This window comes from Anomaloglossus baeobatrachus, chromosome 10 (genome assembly GCF_048569485.1).
Source record: "Anomaloglossus baeobatrachus isolate aAnoBae1 chromosome 10, aAnoBae1.hap1, whole genome shotgun sequence".
NCBI classification, from domain to species: Eukaryota; Metazoa; Chordata; class Amphibia; order Anura; family Aromobatidae; genus Anomaloglossus; species Anomaloglossus baeobatrachus.
Genome location: NC_134362.1, coordinates 72,251,287 through 72,273,399, shown reverse-complemented (window position 1 = coordinate 72,273,399; position 22,113 = coordinate 72,251,287). Strand labels below are relative to the sequence as shown.

Here is a 22,113-nt window from a genome sequence, read left to right as displayed (position 1 = left end):
CATAAAACAGTTCACCAACAACTGGATCACCACACATAAAGACTGATAACGCTGGAGCAAAGCTAGAGCTATAATTGGCATGTGAGGCTAGGTTCCACCATTTTTTATATTGTGGAGGTGGCTGTGGTAGGATGTCAGAAACCTGTGACGTCATCCTTCCCTTCCAGACTCTGTCAATCACCGCTCAACAGGGTCTGAGAATACTAGATCCCCGTCCGAGCTGTAATTGGCATTGGCTGGCAGGGAATGGTGATAGTGCATGATCCAAGAGAAGACTCTGAAGTAACGCCCATTTCACTACAAGCAGAGATTTCACATACTGCGCTCCAAAACAATACATGTGAATATCTCTGCATTGGAACAACGCTGTGCAAAACGGAAAAAAGCGTCAGAATCAGGAGAGTTCCGGGATTTTTAGAATGTCTTTGATTACATTTTTTTTTCAAGTGAAAGGTCCTCTTTAAAGACTATGTTACTTTATTACAAATCGGAAACAAAGAACAAACAACAAACAGAATTGTCATGTGTGCTCCTGAGCACTGTGCTGTTATTTCAGGGATATTGGTCCTCAAAAAGAGAATAAACTTTTTTTTAACTCATCCTTTATTTTTTCATTCTTATTTAAATCACATTAAAATGTAAATTTTTCTCAACCATATAATTTGGTAAAATAATATTTAATTGAGTGTTTTTATTATCTTCACATGCTATTAGAGGAATGAGCAATAACAATGCCGTTTTCTATCCTCTGTCAGACTGCTGACGCTCATGAGTACATTTGGTTCTAACCTGCATATATAAAAGAGAGCGGTCCTTCTACTGTCCTTAACTTCACCTGCACAACATGATGCCAATAGAGAGTCTCAGACCCATCTCAAGAAAGTAAAAAAGAATCTGTCACTAGATATGAGACCAGCATGACATAGAGGCAGAGACCCTGATTCCAGTGATGTATCACTTACTAGGCAGTATTTGTAAAATCACAATTTTATCTGCATGCTGAGCTCTGTAAAACCCCACCCATACTATTGATTCAGTGAACACTGTGCATAGGCATAAAGCTGCCAATCAGTGGTAGGGGGAGGTTATACAGAGCTCATTAATAAGAGGATTCCTTGGCAGCAGGTTTACTATGCCTCAACTGATAATATCCTGCTGACAAAATAGGGATTTTTAAAAACCTACCGCAAGCAGCCTAATAAGTACCAAATCGATGGAATCAGGGTCTCTGTTTCCATATTAATTTTGGTGGCAAAATCCGGTGACTGATTCCATTTAATAATTTTTTTGCTGCCTAAAGCTGAATCACTGGTATTTGAAGTTTTTTTTTTTTAAGTTAAACACTAGTTACAAAATGACTTGCTAGTGGCCAAATTCATAGAGGCAGGTTCCACTGAAATATTCCTGTACTCTATGAATTTTTTTCAAGGTCAGGGATGCTGCTGTAAGCCCAGTAGAATGGGAAACTACTGTAGTACTAAATGGTCCTGGCTTCAAATCTTTCCATCCCCAAGCAATGCACATTCCAGAATACTATTGAGGAAGTGTCACGGGTATGACATGGCATCCAGGATTAAGGGCTCTTAGACTGCCCTCAGATTTGGGGCCATAGACTGTCCCTTATTCAAGAGATAAGCTTGGTGGTAGACAGGTCTGAACCGCCAGCATAGCCCTAACTCTTGAGCAGCCATGGTCTAACACCCCAAAGGAGGGCTGTTACAAGAGTAAAGAATCCCACGAATACTGACAGATATGGGAAAACCAAGGCTCAAACTCACTGCAAGCACACAAAAGGGAAAAGACAATATGTGCTCAGGTAGAAATAAAGTACATTGAGGAAATAAACAAACAACAAGGATATTTCCACAGCACACCAAATAGTATACAACAGTTTACCAACAACTGGATCACCACGCACAAAGACCAATAACGCTGGAGCAAAGCCAAAGCTATAACCGGCATATGAGACTAGGTTCCACCATTTATTATATGGCGGAGGCGGCTGTGATAGGACCTCAGCAACCTGTGACCCCAGCAGAAATTCACCTGCCAGCAGGAATTAACTCCTGCTAAACCAAAGACCAGAGAGCACTAAACAGTCATTGCCCGCCTCTGGCTGAGCAACTAAGAAACATCAGGTTGCCTGCCAGACTCTGCAATGTGAACAGAGTCTGAAGACGCCATGACAGGAAAGTGTCGGATGAACAGCATTCGGTCATGAACTCGCAGAAGGATAATATGGGTTTGAGATTTGTAGGTAGTTTTCCTTTGGGTCCTCGCTATAGATTTCACAACTCCAGATTCATGACTTGAAGCTCTTGGACCCCAATGTAAAAAGACCTCCGGCTGCCATGTTTAACTTAAAATATTGGTATTTTTAATGTAGTAGAAAGAATCCCTCTGGCACCAAGGCCTAGATGCAACTTCCCTCACTGCAGCCTATATAAGTACACCCCTGCCTGACCATGTGGTTTGTAACAGAAATTAATAATGTCATCTAATCCCTGGTTCTGTTCAAAATCCAAAAATAATCATAGACGTGATGGGAGAATATGTACATGATGTGTCTTCTCCTCCTGTCATCTTTGATCATCTTTTATGAATGCATACTCATCAAATAATATGCAAACATGAAGTAATAAGAAAAAGGATAAAGACGGGCAGATACTGCTTACTTACCAGTTTTCGCTGGCACCACTGGCAGAGTCCACACATTACAATGGTGATACTCAGGCTGAGGGCAAGGACACCGGAGACTATAATTATCTCGCTGGTTGGAGCTCCTGAGAGAGAAGAGAAAGCGATAATGAAGGAATTGGGCTGAAATATACAGAAAGTATAACTGACAAGATTGTAAATGGGGACTGAAAAGGAGAAGGAGAAAATGTCAGCAATCGTAAGAACCTGTATTAAGTCAAATGAACGAAAAACAGATAATGCAAGATGCAATGGGAAATACTAACATATTTAACCTTGACATGATTCCCGTGATTGTGATTGAATGCTACAAAAGTGGACGTCAACATTCGGCATGGATCCTTCGCCTGCATGGCCCGTCTATATTACTGCCCTGAAAGAATACGTTTCCGATCGTTGACGCCTCTACCGGACAGTGATTAACTAACGGAAAAATATCAATCTGGCGAACTACCGAGCACACGAACAGGTTAACAGTCCATTTGTAACACCATGTACCCCCTCTGCTTTCTGAATATTTATTAGACAACAGAACAGGGCAGACATATGGCCGAGTAACAGTAGCCAGCTGGAAGCCTGTTAGGAAGCAAGAGGCGTGTGACACTACAGCCCCCCTCCGAGTATCTTCCTCTTTTTCTAACATTGTGTCTCTGATTTATCTCCCTGCACCTCTCGTATATTGCTCTCCTTGCTTGCCCTCCTTTTGGCCATCACTAGTTCCCATCCTTTCTACAGCAATTTTGGCTGAATCATATAATAACAAATATACTACGACCACAAAAAGTCAGATCCTGGTGCTCCAGTTCTTAGGTGAATTCCTCCTGGACACATATTGTTCTCACGTATCACATCAAAAATGTCACCAAGCTCAGGTAATCATCAGCTTTAATGTAAAGTAACAGGCCGGAACCTCAACCCTGGTTGTGGGTGGAGGCTGGCATGACTTTGGTTAGGAGGGAAGGGGCAGTGTCCGAGGGTGGGGTTTCTATAGGGCCCCCCTTTCGGCCCGTGATTTCCAGGGTAGTCCCGCCTGCCAGCCTTCCCTAGTGGTTGTAGCAGGGTCATGGCGGCTTATAGCGGTTGGGGTGGGTCCTCAAAGTTGGTTTCATGGACATATTGATCCCCTAATTAGTCTGGTTGGGTTGTTGGTCTGGTTATTTGGGGGGGGACCACCAGCAATGGAATGTCGGGTTGCCATGTTTGTTAGTTAATTATACCCACCCCTTTTGTATTGGTGTCCCCCAAGTTGGTGTTTATGACTGTGAGTAAGTGGGGGTCAGGGGGAGGTTACTGTTATTACTGTTGTTAATCACCAGATTTAAGAGCTTTGAGGACTCCACCCATAATATATATATATATATATATATATAGATATATATATATATATATATATATATATATTATGTACTGTATATGTGGTGAGATCCGGAGCATCGACTATACCAAAGTCATGGATTCTCACATGTAATTTCAGCAGCTAGAAGAACTACAGTATGTTGTAAAGGCATTGTGGATGTGTCGCGGGCGCAGGGGACGCGCTCGCCACGCTCGGGACCGGGGCTTCTGCTGCTGCTCGATGGCTCGAACGGTGGGCCGGACCCGGGGACTCGAGCAGCACTCCTCGTCCACGAGTGAAAAGGGGGGTGGTTTGTTTAGGGAGATAGTTTGTGACGCCACCCACGGGTCGTGGTGATTATTAGCACCACCGCTGCTAGTGACGGGGATCCCGGGAGCGATGGTAGGGAGCAGCTAGGATGTTGTCCCCTCCGTGGGTAGGGGTTGGTGATCCTGGGGCCCGGTGGTGATACGGGGAGGCTCGATGGCTGGGGGTGCAGGGTTGCAGGGACAGCGCGGCGCGGTGCCGGATGGCACTGGTGTACTCACTCAGACAGTCAATGACAGAGTCTCTGGTAAACCAAACGGCTGGATGGATGGGTCCCGCAGCCGGCTGCAGTGTTGTGCTCTCCCCAGACGGCTGATGGTGGCTGTCTTTCCCTGCACTTGTTAGAATGTTCTGACTCCTGTGGTAGCCCACTGGTAGTCCGCTCCCTGGTGTATAGGTGCCGTAGGAGCCCGTTTTGCCCGCAGGCGCTGGCCCTTGGATCTCTAGCCTATGGCGGTGGCTGTATATCCTCTCGGTGTGAACTGTTGCCTTCTGTCGGGTCTTGGTTGTTGGGAAACCCCTGGGGTTCCTGTCACACTCGGATTTGACTATTGTCGGCGGCTCCAAGCCTGGTCGGGGTCCGATGGCCCTGCCTGTGTGCTTAGCTTCACTCCGCTCCCTGGTTCGGTACCGGCGGGCCAACGCCCGACCCCGGTCCTATGGCTCTGCAGAGATTCACTAACTCCTGCAGATGGCCACCACCGTCTGCCAACCTTGCTGTTTGTGTCTGGGCCCCTACCCAGACACCGACAGTTTGTGTCCTCTAACTTTCACCTCCAAACTCAATCTGTCTCTCTTCCCGCCTCCAGACCTGTGAACTCCTTGGTGGGTGGGGCCAACCGCCTGGCTCCGCCCCATCTGGTGTGGACATCAGACCCTGGAGGGAGGCAACAAGGGTTTTTGTTTGACTGATTTAACTATCTAGGGTAGGGGGTGTGTATGGTGTTATGTCTGTGACTACCTGGCTAGTCCAGGGCGTCACAGATGCTGTAGACACCATGGCATGGTTATGGAGGCACTGGGGCCGGCAATCTTATTGAGATACAGTTGTCTCTGCGCGTAGCAACATAGTAGTAAAGACCATGTGATTCTGTAGAGGAGATATTCAGGCTTTGAAGCTGAAAATTAACTGAGTCTGGAATTAATTTTAATGCATGTATGTAGGCATGAACACACCTCTAATGTAGACATGCTACGGTGCACTACACGGCATTATTCTGCAGTCACTGGACAAGGGACTCATACGAATATAACAATTAATACTCAGTCATTTATCAAGGCGCAATAATATAATTACATTTACATTTTCATCTCACCTTGTACCCAGCCACTCCATGCTTCATCACACACTCGTCTCTCCAACTCTCCGCTCACATTTTTACTCCCATCTCGCTGTTCTCCATCTCTCCTCACACTCTGTGATCAGGGCTGTATTTTACCTTCATGCTGCCCTAGGCACTATAACTGGTCGCGCCCCTTAGTGACAACGTAAAACTCAGTTTTCGCACTCGACATCTGTTTAAGGCAGATCTACTTTGTAAAACACTTTAAAAAGTATAAATGAGAAACAAAGGGCACTAACCCCCCCCCAATGGGGATCACCACAGGCACATCAAAACATAGCATGAGTATAAAATATTCCCACCACACCGTCCCCACTTATATACTGTGACTGTCACACTGCCCCTAATAAACTACACACTGCCCTCCCTTATAAATTATACCCACCACACCTTCCTCAATTATGAAATATGATCTGTACTGTCCTCACATCATGCTGCCCCCTCCTCACAGTGTCCCATGCATGCTGCCCCCTCATCACAATGTCCCATGCATTCTTCCCCCTCATCACAATGTCCCATGCATGCTGCCCCCTCCTCACAGTGTCCCATGCATGCTGCCCCCTCCTCACAATGTCCCATGCATGCTGCCCCCTCCTCACAGTGTCCCATGCATGCTGCCCCCTCCTCACAGTGTCCCATGCATGCTGCCCCCTCCTCACAATGTCCCATGCATGCTGCCCCCTCATCACAATGTCCCATGCATTCTGCCCCCTCATCACAGTGTCCCATGCATGCTGCCCCCTCCTCACAGTGTCCCATGCATGCTGCCCCCTCCTCACAGTGTCCCATGCATGCTGCCCCCTCATCACAATGTCCCATGCATGCTGCCCCCTCATCACAATGTCCCATGCATGCTGCCCCCTCATCACAATGTCCCATGCATGCTGCCCCCTCCTCACAGTGTCCCATGCATGCTGCCCCCTCTTCACAGTGTCCCATGCATGCTGCACCCTCATCACAATGTCCCATGCATGCTGCCCCCTCATCACAATGTCCCATGCATGCTGCCCCCTCATCACAATGTCCCATGCATGCTGCCCCCTCCTCACAGTGTCCCATGCATGCTGCCCCCTCCTCACAGTGTCCCATGCATGCTGCCCCCTCCTCACAGTGTCCCATGCATGCTGCCCCCTCCTCACAGTGTCCCATGCATGCTGCCCACTCCTCACAATGTCCCATGCATGCTGCTCCCTCCTCACAATGTCCCATGCATGCTGCCCCCTCATCACAATGTCCCATGCATGCTGCCCCCTCATCACAATGTCCCATGCATGCTGCCCCCTCATCACAATGTCCCATGCATGCTGCCCCCTCCTCACAGTGTCCCATGCATGCTGCCCCCTCTTCACAGTGTCCCATGCATGCTGCACCCTCATCACAATGTCCCATGCATGCTGCCCCCTCATCACAATGTCCCATGCATGCTGCCCCCTCATCACAATGTCCCATGCATGCTGCCCCCTCCTCACAGTGTCCCATGCATGCTGCCCCCTCCTCACAGTGTCCCATGCATGCTGCCCCCTCCTCACAGTGTCCCATGCATGCTGCCCCCTCCTCACAGTGTCCCATGCATGCTGCCCCCTCCTCACAATGTCCCATGCATGCTGCTCCCTCCTCACAATGTCCCATGCATGCTGCCCCCTCATCACAATGTCCCATGCATGCTGCCCCCTCATCACAATGTCCCATGCATGCTGCCCCCTCCTCACAGTGTCCCATGCATGCTGCCCCCTCCTCACAGTGTCCCATGCATGCTGCCCCCTCCTCACAGTGTCCCATGCATGCTGCCCCCTCCTCACAGTGTCCCATGCATGCTGCCCCCTCCTCACAGTGTCCCATGCATGCTGCCCCCTCCTCACAGGGTCCCATGCATGCTGCCCCCTCCTCACAGGGTCCCATGCATGCTGCCCCCTCCTCACAGGGTCCCATGCATGCTGCCTCCTCCTCACAGAGTCCCATGCATGCTGCCCCATCCTCACAGTGTCCCATGCATGCTGCCCCCCTCCTCAGTGTCCCATGCATGCTGCCCCCCTCCTCACAGGGTCCCATGCATGCTGCCCCCCTCCTCACAGGGTCCCATGCATGTTGCCCCCTCCTCAGTGTCCCATGCATGCTGCTCCATCCTCACAGTGTCCCATGCATGCTGCTCCATCCTCACAGTGTCCCATGCATGCTGCTCCATCCTCACAGTGTCCCATGCATGCTGCTCCATCCTCACAGTGTCCCATGCATGCTGCCCCCTCCTCACAGTGTCCCATGCATGCTGCTCCATCCTCACAGTGTCCCATGCATGCTGATCCCTCCTCACAGTGTCCCATGCATGCTGCTCCATCTTCACAGTGTCCCATGCATGCTGATCCCTCCTCAGTGTCCCATGCATGCTGCTCCATCTTCACAGTGTCCCATGCATGCTGCTCCATCCTCACAGTGTCCCATGCATGCTGCTCCCTCCTCACAATGTCCCATGCATGCTTCTCCCTCCTCACAGGGTCCCATGCATGCTGCTCCCTCCTCACAGGGTCCCATGCATGCTGCTCCCTCCTCACAGGGTCCCATGCATGCTGCCCCCTCCTCACAGTGGCCCATGCATGCTGCCCCCTCCTCACAGTGTCCCATGCATGCTGATCCCTCCTCACAGTGTCCCATGCATGCTGCCCCCTCCTCACAGTGTCCCATGCATGCTGTCCCCTCCTCACAGTGTCCCATGCATGCTGCCCCCTCCTCACAGTGTCCCATGCATGCTGCTCCATCCACAGTGTCCCATGCATGCTGCCCCCTCCTCACAGTGTCCCATGCATGCTGCCCCCTCCTCACAATGTCCCATGCATGCTGCCCCCTCCTCACAATGTCCCATGCATGCTGCCCCCTCCTCACAGTGTCCCATGCATGCTGCCCCTCTCCATGAGCTCATAATGCTGCCTTACTCTTTTCCATAATGACACCTCCATGCTGCCCCATTCATCATACTAAGACCACCACACTAACGCTTATGCTGAGACCCCCCCCCCCCCACACACACTACCCCACTCTTGATATTGACTCCCCTACATTGCTCCACTCCATACTGAGCCCACACATGCTGCCCCTTCTCCATAATGAGCTCCCAATGCTGCCCCCTCTCATTCTGAGTCCTTACACTCCCCCCATCGATTTTGTCATTGCACTATCCCCTCAACCCTTGTCCTCTGTCTCTAGCATTAGCCCCTCTCTCCCATTCCCCCAGCAGCAGCCTCTCTCCCCCGCCTTCAGCATCAGCCTCTCTCTCCCCCAGCATCAGCCTCTCTCTCCCCCCAGCCTCCCCCCCAGCCTCTCTCCCCCCAGCCTCCCCCCAGCCTCAGCCTCTCTCTCCCCCCAGCCTCCCCCCCAGCCTCAGCCTCTCTCTCCCCCCAGCCTCCCCCCCAGCCTCAGCCTCTCTCTCCCCCCAGCCTCAGCCTCTCTCTCCCCCCAGCCTCAGCCTCTCTCTCCCCCCAGCCTCCCCCCCAGCCTCAGCCTCTCTCTCCCCCCAGCCTCCCCCCCAGCCTCAGCCTCTCTCTCCCCCCAGCCTCCCCCCCAGCCTCAGCCTCTCTCTCCCCCCAGCCTCCCCCCCAGCCTCAGCCTCTCTCTCCCCCCAGCCTTCCCCCCCCAGCCTCAGCCTCTCTCTCCCCCCAGCCTCCCCCCCAGCCTCAACCTCTCCCCCCAGCCTCAGCCTCTCTCTCCCCCCAGCCTCCCCCCCAGCCTCAGCCTCTCTCTCCCCCCAGCCTCCCCCCCAGCCTCAGCCTCTCTCTCCCCCCAGCCTCCCCCCCAGCCTCAGCCTCTCTCTCCCCCCAGCCTCAGCCTCTCTCTCCCCCCAGCCTCCCCCCCAGCCTCAGCCTCTCTCTCCCCCCAGCCTCAGCCTCTCTCTCCCCCCAGCCTCCTCCCCAGCCTCAGCCTCTCTCTCTCCCCAGCCCCCCCCCAGCCTCAGCCTCTCTCTCCCCCCAGCCTCCCCCCCAGCCTCAGCCTCTCTCTCCCCCCAGCCTCCCCCCCAGCCTCAGCCTCTCTCTCCCCCCAGCCTCCCCCCCAGCCTCAGCCTCTCTCTCCCCCCAGCCTCCCCCCCAGCCTCAGCCTCTCTCTCCCCCCAGCCTCCCCCCCAGCCTCAGCCTCTCTCTTTTCCCAGCCTCCCCCCAGCCTCAGCCTCTCTCTTTTCCCAGCCTCCCCCCAGCCTCTCTCTTTTCCCAGCCTCCCCCTCAGCCTCTCTCTCCCCCCAGCCTCCCCCCAGCCTCAGCCTCTCTCTCCCCCCAGCCTCAGCCTCTCTCTCTTTTCCCAGCCTCCCCCCCAGCCTCAGCCTCTCTCTTTTCCCAGCCTCCCCCCAGCCTCAGCCTCTCTCTTTTCCCAGCCTCCTCCCAGCCTCTCTCTTTTCCCAGCCTCCCCCCAGCCTCTCTCTTTTCCCAGCCTCCCCCCAGCCTCTCTCTTTTCCCAGCCTCTCCCCAGCCTCTCTCTTTTCCCAGCCTCCCCCCAGCCTCTCTCTTTTCCCAGCCTCCCCCCAGCCTCTCTCTTTTCCCAGCCTCCCCCCAGCCTCTCTCTTTTCCCAGCCTCCCCCCAGCCTCTCTCTTTTCCCAGCCTCCCCCCAGCCTCTCTCTTTTCCCAGCCTCCCTCTTTTCCCAGCCTCCCCCAGCCTCTCTTTTCCCAGCCTCCCTCTTTTCCCAGCCTCCCCCCAGCCTCTCTCTTTTCCCAGCCTCCCCCCCAGCCTCAGCCTCTCTTCCCAGCCTCCCCCCAGCCTCTCTCTTTTCCCAGCCTCCCCCCAGCCTCTCTCTTTTCCCAGCCTCCCCCCAGCCTCTCTCTTTTCCCAGCCTCCCCCCAGCCAAAAAGAGGCATCGCAACGATCATCAACTAACCTGTAAGGTGCCCATACATTCTAGGCTCTGCCTTACGCATACCTGCTCCGGTGCCTGCTGCCCTGCTCTGCTATTATCCTCTTCTGGCTGGCTCCAGCTCCAGTCGCGTCCTCCTCCGCGGCGTGTGTTGTCTGCAGAATTGGACGCTGCAGCACGGGGCAGTGAGCTGATTGGCGCGCCCGCGCGCCTCTGACCCGGAAGTGCAGGCCATGGAACTTCCGGGGTTAATCAGCTCACTATGCCTGGCGCCCTCCGTGTATTTAAAGAGACAGAAGTGCGCCTTTCCTCTCCCTCTCAACCCCCCCCTCCCTCCTCGAGAACACAGCGAAGTGCAACGGAGGGAGGGGCGGGGGGCGGGGATGTAAAAAAAAAAAATAAAAACAAAATTTTATATATTTTTTTTTTTTTTTTTTTTTGCTGCCAGAAAGTGCCGCCCTAGGCACGGGACCACGGGTGCCTAGTGGCAAATACGGCCCTGTCTGTGATTCCACCTCTTCTCTGCTCTGGTTTCACGATTCTTTCGTTCTTTCACAGGATTATTCATCTCTCATTTTAATTTTTTTTTACTCTCTTCTGTCACTCTGTTCTATCCTCGTACTTTCATTTTTTTTATCTCTCCTCTGGAACTGCTCTCAATTCTCTCAATACACTTTTCTTCCCCCCATCACTTTGTTCTCCACCAAAGACCACTGCACCCTTCAACTTTTCTTTCTTTACTTTCCAGTTATGTTCCTTCTATTCTTCATCTCTGCTCTTACTGTCTCTCTTCTATCTATCATTTTTTGCCCAATGATTTGCTCTTTACATCTCTCCTCTCACACTGGTCTCTCCTCCCAGTCTGTCCTCTTACACTGGTCTCTCCTCGCAGTCTCTCCTCTCATACTGGTCTCTCCTCCCAGTCTCTCCTCTTACACTGGTCTCTCCTCCCAGTCTCTCCTCTTACACTGGTCTCTCCTCTCAGTCTCTCCTCTTACACTGGTCTCTCCTCGCAGTCTCTCCTCTCACACTGGTCTCTCCTCCCAGTCTCTCCTCTTACACTGGTCTCTCCTCTCAGTCTCTCCTCTTACACTGGTCTCTCCTCGCAGTCTCTCCTCTCACACTGGTCTCTCCTCCCAGTCTCTCCTCTCACACTGGTCTCTCCTCCCAGTCTCTCCTCTCACACTGGTCTCTCCTCCCAGTCTCTCCTCTTACACTGGTCTCTCCTCTCAGTCTCTCCTCTTACACTGTTCTCTCCTCCCAGTCTGTCCTCTTACACTGGTCTCTCCTCCCAGTCTGTCCTCTTACACTGGTCTCTCCTCCCAGTCTCTCCTCTCACACTGGTCTCTCCTCCCAGTATCTCCTCTTACACTAATCTCTCCTCCCAGTCTGTTCTCTCACACTGGTCTCTCCTCCCAGTCTCTCCTCTCACACTGGTCTCTCCTCCCAGTCTGTCCTCTTACACTGGTCTCTCCTCCCAGTCTCTCCTCTCACACTGGTCTCTCCTCCCAGTATCTCCTCTTACACTAATCTCTCCTCCCAGTCTGTTCTCTCACACTGGTCTCTCCTCTCAGTCTCTCCTCTCACACTGGTCTCTCCTCCCAGTCTCTCCTCTCACACTGGTCTCTCCTCCCAGTCTCTCCTCTCACACTGGTCTCTCCTCCCAGTCTCTCCTCCCAGTCTCTCCTCTCACACTAATCTCTCCTCCCAGTCTGTCCTCTCACACTGGTCTCTCCTCCCAGTCTCTCTTCTCACACTGGTCTCTCCTCCCAGTCTGTCCTCTCACACTGGTCTCTCCTCCCAGTCTCTCCTCTCACACTGGTCTCTCCTCCCAGTCTGTCCTCTCACACTGGTCTCTCCTCCCAGTCTCTCCTCTTACACTGGTCTCTCCTCCCAGTCTCTCCTCTTACACTGGTCTCTCCTCCCAGTCTCTCCTCTCACACTGGTCTCTCCTCCCCGTCTCTCCTCTCACACTGGTCTCTCCTCCCAGTCTCTCCTCTCACACTGGTCTCTCCTCCCAGTCTCTCCTCTTACACTGGTCTCTCCTCCCAGTCTCTCCTCTCACACTGGTCTCTCCTCCCAGTCTCTCCTCTTACACTGGTCTCTCCTCCCAGTCTCTCCTTTCACACTGGTCTCTCCTCCCAGTCTCTTCTCTCACACTGGTCTCTCCTCCCAGTCTCTCCTCTTACACTGGTCTCTCCTCCCAGTCTCTTCTCTCACACTGGTCTCTCCTCTCAGTCTCTCCTCTCACACTAATCTCTCCTCCCAGTCTCTTCTCTCACACTGGTCTCTCCACCCAGTCTCTCCTCTCACGCTGGTCTCTCCTCCCAGTCTCTCTTCTCACACTGGTCTCTCCTCCCAGTCTCTCCTCTCACACTGGTCTCCCCTCCCAGTCTCTCCTCTCACACTGGTCTTTCCATCGCTCCTCTCACACTGGTCTCTCCTTCCAGTCTCTCCTCTCACACTGGTCTCTCCTCCCAGTCTGTTCTCTCACACTGGTTTCTCCTCACAGTCTCTCCTCTCACACTGGTTTTTCCTCCCAGTCTCTCCTTTCACACTTGTCTCTCCCTCCATCTCTCCTCTCGCGCTGGTCTCTCCTCCCAGTCTCTCCTCTCACACTTGTCTCTCCTCCCACTCTCTCCTCTCACACTTGTCTCTCCTCCCAGTCTCTCCTCTCACACTTGTCTCTCCTCCCCATCTCTCCTCTCACACTGGTTTTTCCTCCCAGTCTCTCCTTTCACACTTGTCTCTCCTCCCAGTCTCTCCTTTCACACTGGTCTGTCCTCCCAGTCTGTTCTCTCACACTGGTTTCTCCTCACAGTCTCTCCTCTCAGGCTGGTTAATTTTGTATATAGATGTACAGTTAGGTCCAGAAATATTTGGACAGTGACACAATTTTCGCGAGTTGGGCTCTGCATGCCACCACATTGGATTTGAAATTAAACCTCTACAACAGAATTCAAGTGCAGATTGTAACGTTTAATTTGAAGGTTAGAACAAAAATATCTGATAGAAATTGTAGGAATTGTACACATTTCTTTACAAACACTCCACATTTTAGTAGGTCAAAAGTAATTGGACAAATAAACCAAACCCAAAAAAAATTTTTTTATTTTCAATATTTTGTTGCGAATCCTTTGGAGGCTTAAGTCTGCCTTAAGTCTGGAACCCATGGACATCACCAAACGCTGGGTTTCCTCCTTCTTAATGCTTTGCCAGGCCTTTACAGCCGCAGCCTTCAGGTCTTGCTTGTTTGTGGGTCTTTCTGTCTTAAGTCTGGATTTGAGCAAGTGAAATTCATGCTCAATTGGGTTAAGATCTGGTGATTGACTTGGCCATTGCAGAATGTTCCACTTTTTTGCACTCATGAACTCCTGGGTAGCTTTGGCTGTATGCTTGGGGTCATTGTCCATCTGTACTATGAAGCGCCGTCCGATCAACTTTGCGGCATTTGGCTGAATCTGGGCTGAAAGTATATCCCGGTACACTTCAGAATTCATCCGGCTACTCTTGTCTGCTGTTATGTCATCAATAAACACAAGTGACCCAGTGCCATTGAAAGCCATGCATGCCCATGCCATCACGTTGCCTCCACCATGTTTTACAGAGGATGTGGTGTGCCTTGGATCATGTGCCGTTCCCTTTCTTCTCCAAACTTTTTTCTTCCCATCATTCTGGTACAGGTTGATCTTTGTCTCATCTGTCCATAGAATACTTTTCCAGAACTGAGCTGGCTTCATGAGGTGTTTTTCAGCAAATTTAACTCTGGCCTGTCTATTTTTGGAATTGATGAATGGTTTGTATCTAGATGTGAACCCTTTGTATTTACTTTCATGGAGTCTTCTCTTTACTGTTGACTTAGAGACAGATACACCTACTTCACTGAGAGTGTTCTGGACTTCAGTTGATGTTGTGAACGGGTTCTTCTTCACCAAAGAAAGTATGCGGCGATCATCCACCACTGTTGTCATCCGTGGACGCCCAGGCCTTTTTGAGTTCCCAAGCTCACCAGTCAATTCCTTTTTTCTCAGAATGTACCCGACTGTTGATTTTGCTACTCCAAGCATGTCTGCTATCTCTCTGATGGATTTTTTCTTTTTTTTCAGCCTCAGGATGTTCTGCTTCACCTCAATTGAGAGTTCCTTAGACCGCATGTTGTCTGGTCACAGCAACAGCTTCCAAATGCAAAACCACACACCTGTAATCAACCCCAGACCTTTTAACTACTTCATTGATTACAGGTTAACGAGGGAGACACCTTCAGAGTTAATTGCAGCCCTTAGAGTCCCTTGTCCAATTACTTTTGGTCCCTTGAAAAAGAGAAGGCTATGCATTACAGAGCTATGATTCCTAAACCCTTTCTCCGATTTGGATGTGAAAACTCTCATATTGCAGCTGGGAGTGTGCACTTTCAGCCCATATTATATATATAATTGTATTTCTGAACATGTTTTTGTAAACAGCTAAAATAACAAAACTTGTGTCACTGTCCAAATATTTCTGGACCTAACTGTATATAGTTTAAACTTAATTTGGTCCGCAGGACCCACTTTATTTTCATATATAATAACAATAAGGTTCTTCAATACCCCTACCCTACCCTACCCACCCCCCAAACCCCCCCCCTTCCCTTCCCCCCCCCTCCCCCTTTCCCTCTCTACCTCTTCTGAGTCTATCTCCCTTGGGATCCTGCTTTGACTTATATTAGGAATGATAACATAGAATATAGCAACATACTGGAGGTCTCTTTATGCAATGGTTTTGTATATATGTATATGTGCTTATACATAGATCATGTGTCCCTTATATTAGTGGACACGCGTTAAATAGACACACTGACACAGTCTTCATGTGAAATATGATATAAGCAACTTGAGCAAATAGCATATTAAGTGTAATGATTCTATAGCCAAAATCTCGATTTTAACTCAATTTTCTTTCTTTCAGAATTATTGACACCGCACTCCTGGGCACTATCCCTGTTAATGCTGCCCATATGCACAGAAGCTTACAGTCATAGGAACGTCACTAATTACCCACCTACTCTGGATTAGGGACACCCCCTACACTAGCGTCATCCCTGGGACACACCTCCTGGTCTTCCTCTCTTCACTATGGGTACCTGACACCGGCAAATGGAAACCGGAAGTGACGTATCGGACGATCACACGAAACCGGAAGTGACGTATCGGAGGGTCACATGATTCCTGAAACGCAAGCGTCACAGCGTTCCACCTCCTCACTTCCTCATCACGAACACAGGAAATGATCTACATAGGTTTCCCTTTATAAACCCCCTCTATCTGGCATTTATCACCGCCACTCAGAGGGAGCAGGTCCTATTGCCATACCACACAGGTTCAGGTGAGTTACAGGGTGATGCCTTGCAGCTGGTAGTTATGACTTTACTTATGTCCTCCCTCTGTCTTTTCTAGATAGTCCGGCACCCGTTAGGTGATATCCATTAACTACTTAGGGACCTGGGCAGGTCTATCATCTAAATTTTGATCCTTATATTCTAATGATTAAGTTAAGTATGCTCATTGTAACTCTCTTTATATACTAGAAACTCCTTACCCGTGTGCATACACAGCAGCATGTATCCCCGTATAATGCAATAAATATTATTTAAAGGATATACTATCGCAACACTATAGTATACAGGCACAAGTTTAACCTGGATAACGGACACTACTCTGCTATACTGTATAGGTAGGTCTCACCATATAGCTACAATATCCTTAGACACACGAATATTTCAGTCACAGTGTACCATATATTTTATTCTAGGATACTGGAGCAAAGTATTGCCCCTTTTCTACTTCATAATTAGACCCAGTGACAGGGCGAGTATATGTGAGTGGTTCCCTTTTCATTATGACCAAGTTTATAGATCCATTGGTTTATTGTGTCTTTGTCTCCATGTAGATAAAACGGTGGCTATACCTGAGTATAGAATGTGACTGGGCTAAATCAATACAGCGGTCTTACATATAACTTGTGATCCATAGCTTTAAGGTAACGGGAGTAGGCTCATACAGATTAATAATTGGACTTATATATTCAATTGTTTAGACCTATTTCTGTTTTTTACTTTGATAGACTTTATGGTTATTCATACTCTTGAGTATCTTTTCCCTGGTACTCGCCGCATCGCCTAGTAACGGCTCACCTTACCTAGTTACGACAGGTAATGTTAGCTTCAATCGTCACACTCCATAGACTGTTATCCTCACTAAACGGGCACCTCTAAATCTGTGTCAGGGTGATGGTGTCCTGGTCAAGATACACCTCCGATGTTCTATTAACAATGATCACATCTCCTAATGGATCTCTTCCTCTCTCACCCCAACCTAACCTGAATTCTTGTATTAACAACATATAATTTTTGTTCATCTGCTGTTTATTTATGTTTTTATTTGTATCTACACTTGTATTTAGATGGTCCTTTTGATGAAGACCATAATATGGTTGAAACATTAAATTTTGGACATCATTATGCATGAATTCTTTTTTTCAAAAATAAAATAATATACAAAAAGAAACCTCTTCGTGTCTGACTACATTGAGGTAGTGTGCCGGAGTTCTTTCTTTATTATTCTCCTCTCACTCTGCTCTTTCCACCTCTCCTTTCATAGTGGTCTCTCCTTCTAGTCTCTCTTCTCACACTGGTCTCTCTTCCCAGTCTCCCCTCTCCAGCTTTCATCTCATTCTCCTCTTTCCTTTTAGGATATGTTCACATTGCACTTTTAATTACGTTCCGTGGTCCCGTCGGGGCATCCGTCGTGAACCGCCCCTCTCCCACCCCGCAAAACATGTTTCGGACGCATGTGTAATCGACTACGTTTGGGTGTCCGCCTGCAGAAAACGTGTATGTGCAAAAATGGTGCAAGACAGAGCACACGCTAACGGAGTCTGCTCCATTATAGTCAATGGCCCTGTCGGCGCATGCGTCCAAAACACATTTTGCAGGGTGGGGTGTGGTTCGGACGGATGCCCCGACAGGACCACTGAACGTAAGTAAAAGCGCAATGTGAAAGGGGCCTTACTTTCTTCTGTCCACCGCTCACTCTTCTTTCAATGATCTTTTTCCTCTTGCTCTCTTCTCGCCTTATCCTCTGTCACTGTGCTTTCTTCTCTCGCTCCCGTCTTCATCTTCCTTCCCACTCTGCTCATTCAGCGCTCTCGCCTCACTCTCTTGATCCTGATCGCTTCTCTCACTCTGCTCTACCTATTTCTCCTTTTATTTTGCTTTCTACTTTCTTACTCTTATTCTCAACCCCCCCCACTTACTCAACTCCCTACCTGTATTCTTGCCTATTAGAGTATATGTACTTGACATCTTTTCCAGGAGTAAACCCACAGAGTTTTTCAAGAAGTAGACTTTTTAAGAAACGCCAGCTTTTTGTTTCTTTTTGTTTGTCCGAAAGCTTGTTTTTTTTTTGTCATTTCCTTAGCACCTTTCCCAGATAGCCTTTGTTTTATTTCTTTTTTTTTAGCCTTTTCACAGTGCTTTTGTGGCATATTTTCTATTCATATTTTCTGAATATTTATTTGAACTTCCCTCAATAATAAAGAAACCACTGACACTTTTTCAAGCAAAAATACTCCCAAAATGCTCGCGAAGATGTCCGGCATCTGCAGGTTGTCTTTTGAGCCTTGCCATTGACTTCTATTATAAAGTATAGAGACTCTTCAGAGCAGAAAACGCATGAAGAATAATCAGGTCACTTGTTTTAACCTCTTAACATCTTTATAAACCAGAAATGGTTAGAAGATGTGAGACCAGAATATATGAAGAGCAAGTCGCTTTTACATAGATATGCATATGCTCATTCTTCAGAGCTTTCTGGGTGTTTTTTCAGGTGGGTTTTGGAGCAGACATTGTGTACACATGCCCTTATCCTCTTCTCTCAATAGTCTCTCCCCTGACTCCCATATCTCTGCCCTCACTCCGCTCTATCCTCTCTCTGCTCCTGCCTCTTACCCTCCTCTCTCCATGATCCCTGCTCTTTCTCCTCCTCTCTCCTCTCACTTTCCTTTCTCAATGATCTCTCCTGTCAATCTTCTCCCTCCTTTCACTCCCCTCTCTTTATCTCTCCTTTCATTCTGCTGCCTCCATCTCTTCCTTGCTCTGTTTTCTGTCCACCTGGCACTCTCCTGCCATACAGCTCGAATTCTCCATTCCTTCATCTGGTTGACATAATGTCTTGCTCTTTCACCCTTGTCTTTTTGATTACTAAATATTTATAAAACACAGCCATACGGTATGGAACGATGCACTTTTGGAGAATGGATAAACACAAGCACCGTGAACAAAATCAGTGCACTTTCACCGGTTCCACCACATTCCGCTCTTTCTCTCCATGCTTTGCACCTCTCCCCTCCATATATTGTCTGCAGTCACTCAGTGATCTCCCTCCTCCACTCATCCCTTGTATTACCATCTCTCTCCTTCTCCTCCTAACATGTTTATGATGCCTCTCCTCCCACTCCTCATCCACTGCCTCCTCTATTCATCAATCATTGTCTTTTTAAGCTTAGCTTTATACAGTACTTAACACTGTGATATATAAATTGCTCGTCATTCTATAGAACATCCTGATACCATAAACGCGATGCAAAGTAAGGTATATACTTAAAAGCATGTAATTACAATTATTCTTTTGTAACAGTGTTAAACAAATAGCCAAAAATCCAAGACAACGCCTGAGATGGTGGAGTATATCAGCCAAGTGCATTTTATTCTTTTAAATGTTTTATTGATACATAATCATAATTGTTTATAATATATTTATAATATTTCACAACACTTTTAAAAATTGAAAGTGTTCTACTTCAAAACAATTCTAAACCACAAACTCACCCCCATTTCTTGTCCAAAGTGAGGTCACCTGCTTCAGCCATGAAGTTATACTTACCTGGATCCCACTGATCCAAAGATTCCTGTGGGTCTTTCACCACAGGTGCACATTTCGGGTCAGAGACGTGGCTCTCCTGCTTGGGATCCTGCACAGAGAATAGCTGTCTGCTTGGGCAAAGACCAAGAACCATGGACTTCCTGATTACTACTTGAGCTATGAAGAGTATGAACTTGACAACATTACCCATGGGTCATGTAACCACCATAGAGCTCCCACAACAAACATTAGAGACAAAAACTGGTCCAGGAGTAAAGGTGTCACACAGTTTTGCGCAAACTTCACCGACTATCATGTCAGCGTCGGGCTCTGTTGATATTACAGATTCTGGCACTCCGCCCAATGGTTTTTCTGGTGTCTGGGATCAACACAGACAAACTCGGGCCTCGACCTGCTGTGTGCTCAGTCATAGGCAGGCAAGCAAGAGTTAATCTCTACTACTCTGCTTGTTAGATTCCATTGATCACATGTGGGGGGGAGGCCAATCACTTCTGCTCCACTGCTATTTAAGCTGGATGAAATCTTCTACCTATGCCAGCTATAGTTTCTATGTTGGTCTGTAAGGTGTGGTGTCCCAGATTCTTTGGTGAAAATTGTGCTATTTGCTTGGTGCAGTGGTGCAGTTTACCCCTGTTGTTTTGGAGCTTCTTTCTCTTGTGTTTCCTCCTAAATCTCTTATTATTGTTACCTAAGTTTGTGCCCTCTGTGTGAAAGAATGTTGTTTTTTCCCTTGTCTGTCTATATCTGTGACTTTCATTACACTCCTGTCCCATCCCTCCATGTGGGGAAGGGAAGGGGTGAACAGATCAGGAGCAGGGCCAGGAAGGAGACTCAGGCATCCCAACCTTTATGAGTATCCCTGTGATTAGGGATAACATAGGGTCTCCTAGCTTGAGGCACAGCTTAGGGGCCCTGCATCCTCCACTATCCCAGAGTCATCGTGACAAAAGGGTTGTCCACAATTATAAAACATTTTCTTTGTTTTCCTGAAACGGTATCTTGTCATTTGTCTTGTATCAGTGGTTGACATTGTATTGTAACAATTAAATTTCCTTAAATTGTGATGAGCTGCGATAGTAGATATAGCCCATGAACACTAGTGTTGGTTTTTTTTGCAGGGAATAAGAAAGTATACTTTCTAGAGAGGGAGCTTTTATTGACATCAATTCTGTCCCAAAGATTGACTATAAAATCTATAGTTTGTAGAAGAACCTCTATTAAGGAGACCAATTCCATTAAAGCCACCAAATTCTTTGGTTATACTTCCTCAGATGTAAACCTGCGCTTTCTATAATATGTGGTCTGCTTCCATTCTGCAATGTCTACCCCTTTAACTTCTAGTCTTGTTAACAACTTAGAGCAATACAGTAACCCTGCACAATTACCTTGCTCTACATGCTGAGCCAATGTGTTTAATCAAATACAAGACACAGCAGATATTGCGGGAACAGGAGGAACCTGAGCCTGTGCCTAAACACTACTGCATGGCAACTTTAGGAAATACAAAAAACTCCGCAGGATACAATGAATGGCTCATTTGTAGACCCAGTTCTCTAGTTTATACCAACAATCAAGACTCTATTATAGAAATGATCTCTTATACTCGCGAAATAATCAGAACTCGGCTTACAACGGTTTCTAAAGATTTCAAGTTCGAAACTGTACAATGAAACCGAATGAACAATAGTGCCACCTACCTCTCAAAAAGAAATGAACTCACTGTGATATACTATTGTTTTCTTCGGATCCAAAGACTAATAAGAACAGAAAAAGCCTGTAAACAAATTCATTCCATTTACACCATTGTCTATTACTGTAAATTGCCAGCACCCACTAAAGTGTTTCCCACGCTCCTGCACTTAGAGGGGGTTTATATAATGAGAAGTTCAGGCTCCTCCACAAACATGAGGGCAATCTCTTATCCTTGATGCAACTTTACCACCATTTAAAGAAAAAGAAAAGGGGATGACAGGTCAATCCTCAGGTGTTAGATTGGACGGTAACTAATTTGTGTAATTTGCCTAGATGGTCCGGATGTGTCTGCAAAATGTGGGATTGTTGTTTTGTTCCGGGGAAGGTGTTGTTTTGTCTGTGATCTCTGGTCAGATGTTCAATAAGAAATCCATTTAGAAACAAAGATTATATATTTATCTGAGAAGTAACAGAATTACTTCAGCATTATTTATCAAAATAAAGGAATTAACTGTTAAAGGGGTTGTCTAGGCAAAAAAAGAAGAGTTTCCCAGAGGCATGGATCTATAAAAAATAACACACTAATTGCTACTCCTCTCCAGGCACCCAGTTGAATTCACCGAGGAAGCGGTAATACCACCGTCCACCATATATATATATACAGTTCAGACCAAACGTTTGGACACGCCTTCTCATCTCTAGAGCAATTGTTAAGAGGAGACTTTGTGCAACAGGCCTTCATGGTAAAATAGCTGCTAGGAAACCACTGCTAAGGACAGGCAACAAGCAGAAGAGACTTGTTTGGGCTAAATAACACAAGGAATGGACATTAGACCAGTGGAAATCTGTGCTTTGGTCTGATGAGTCCAAATTTGAGATCTTTGGATCCAACCACCGTGTCTTTGTAGAAAAGGTGAACGGATGGACTCTACATGGCTGGTTCCCACCGTGAAGCATGGAGGAGGAGGTGT

General features: G+C 48.3%; 1 protein-coding gene across 6 annotated transcripts in view; it reads right to left on the bottom strand.

The window, feature by feature from the left end:
• Positions 1–22,113, bottom strand: part of SYT7 (synaptotagmin 7) — a 705,049-nt gene that overhangs the window by 429,226 nt on the left and 253,710 nt on the right. For all 6 annotated transcript variants that reach the window (XM_075325168.1, XM_075325167.1, XM_075325171.1 and 3 more), the window contains exon 2: positions 2,680–2,783. In XM_075325168.1, the coding sequence (XP_075181283.1) occupies positions 2,680–2,783 (104 nt within the window). The remainder of the gene's footprint in view (positions 1–2,679; positions 2,784–22,113) is intronic.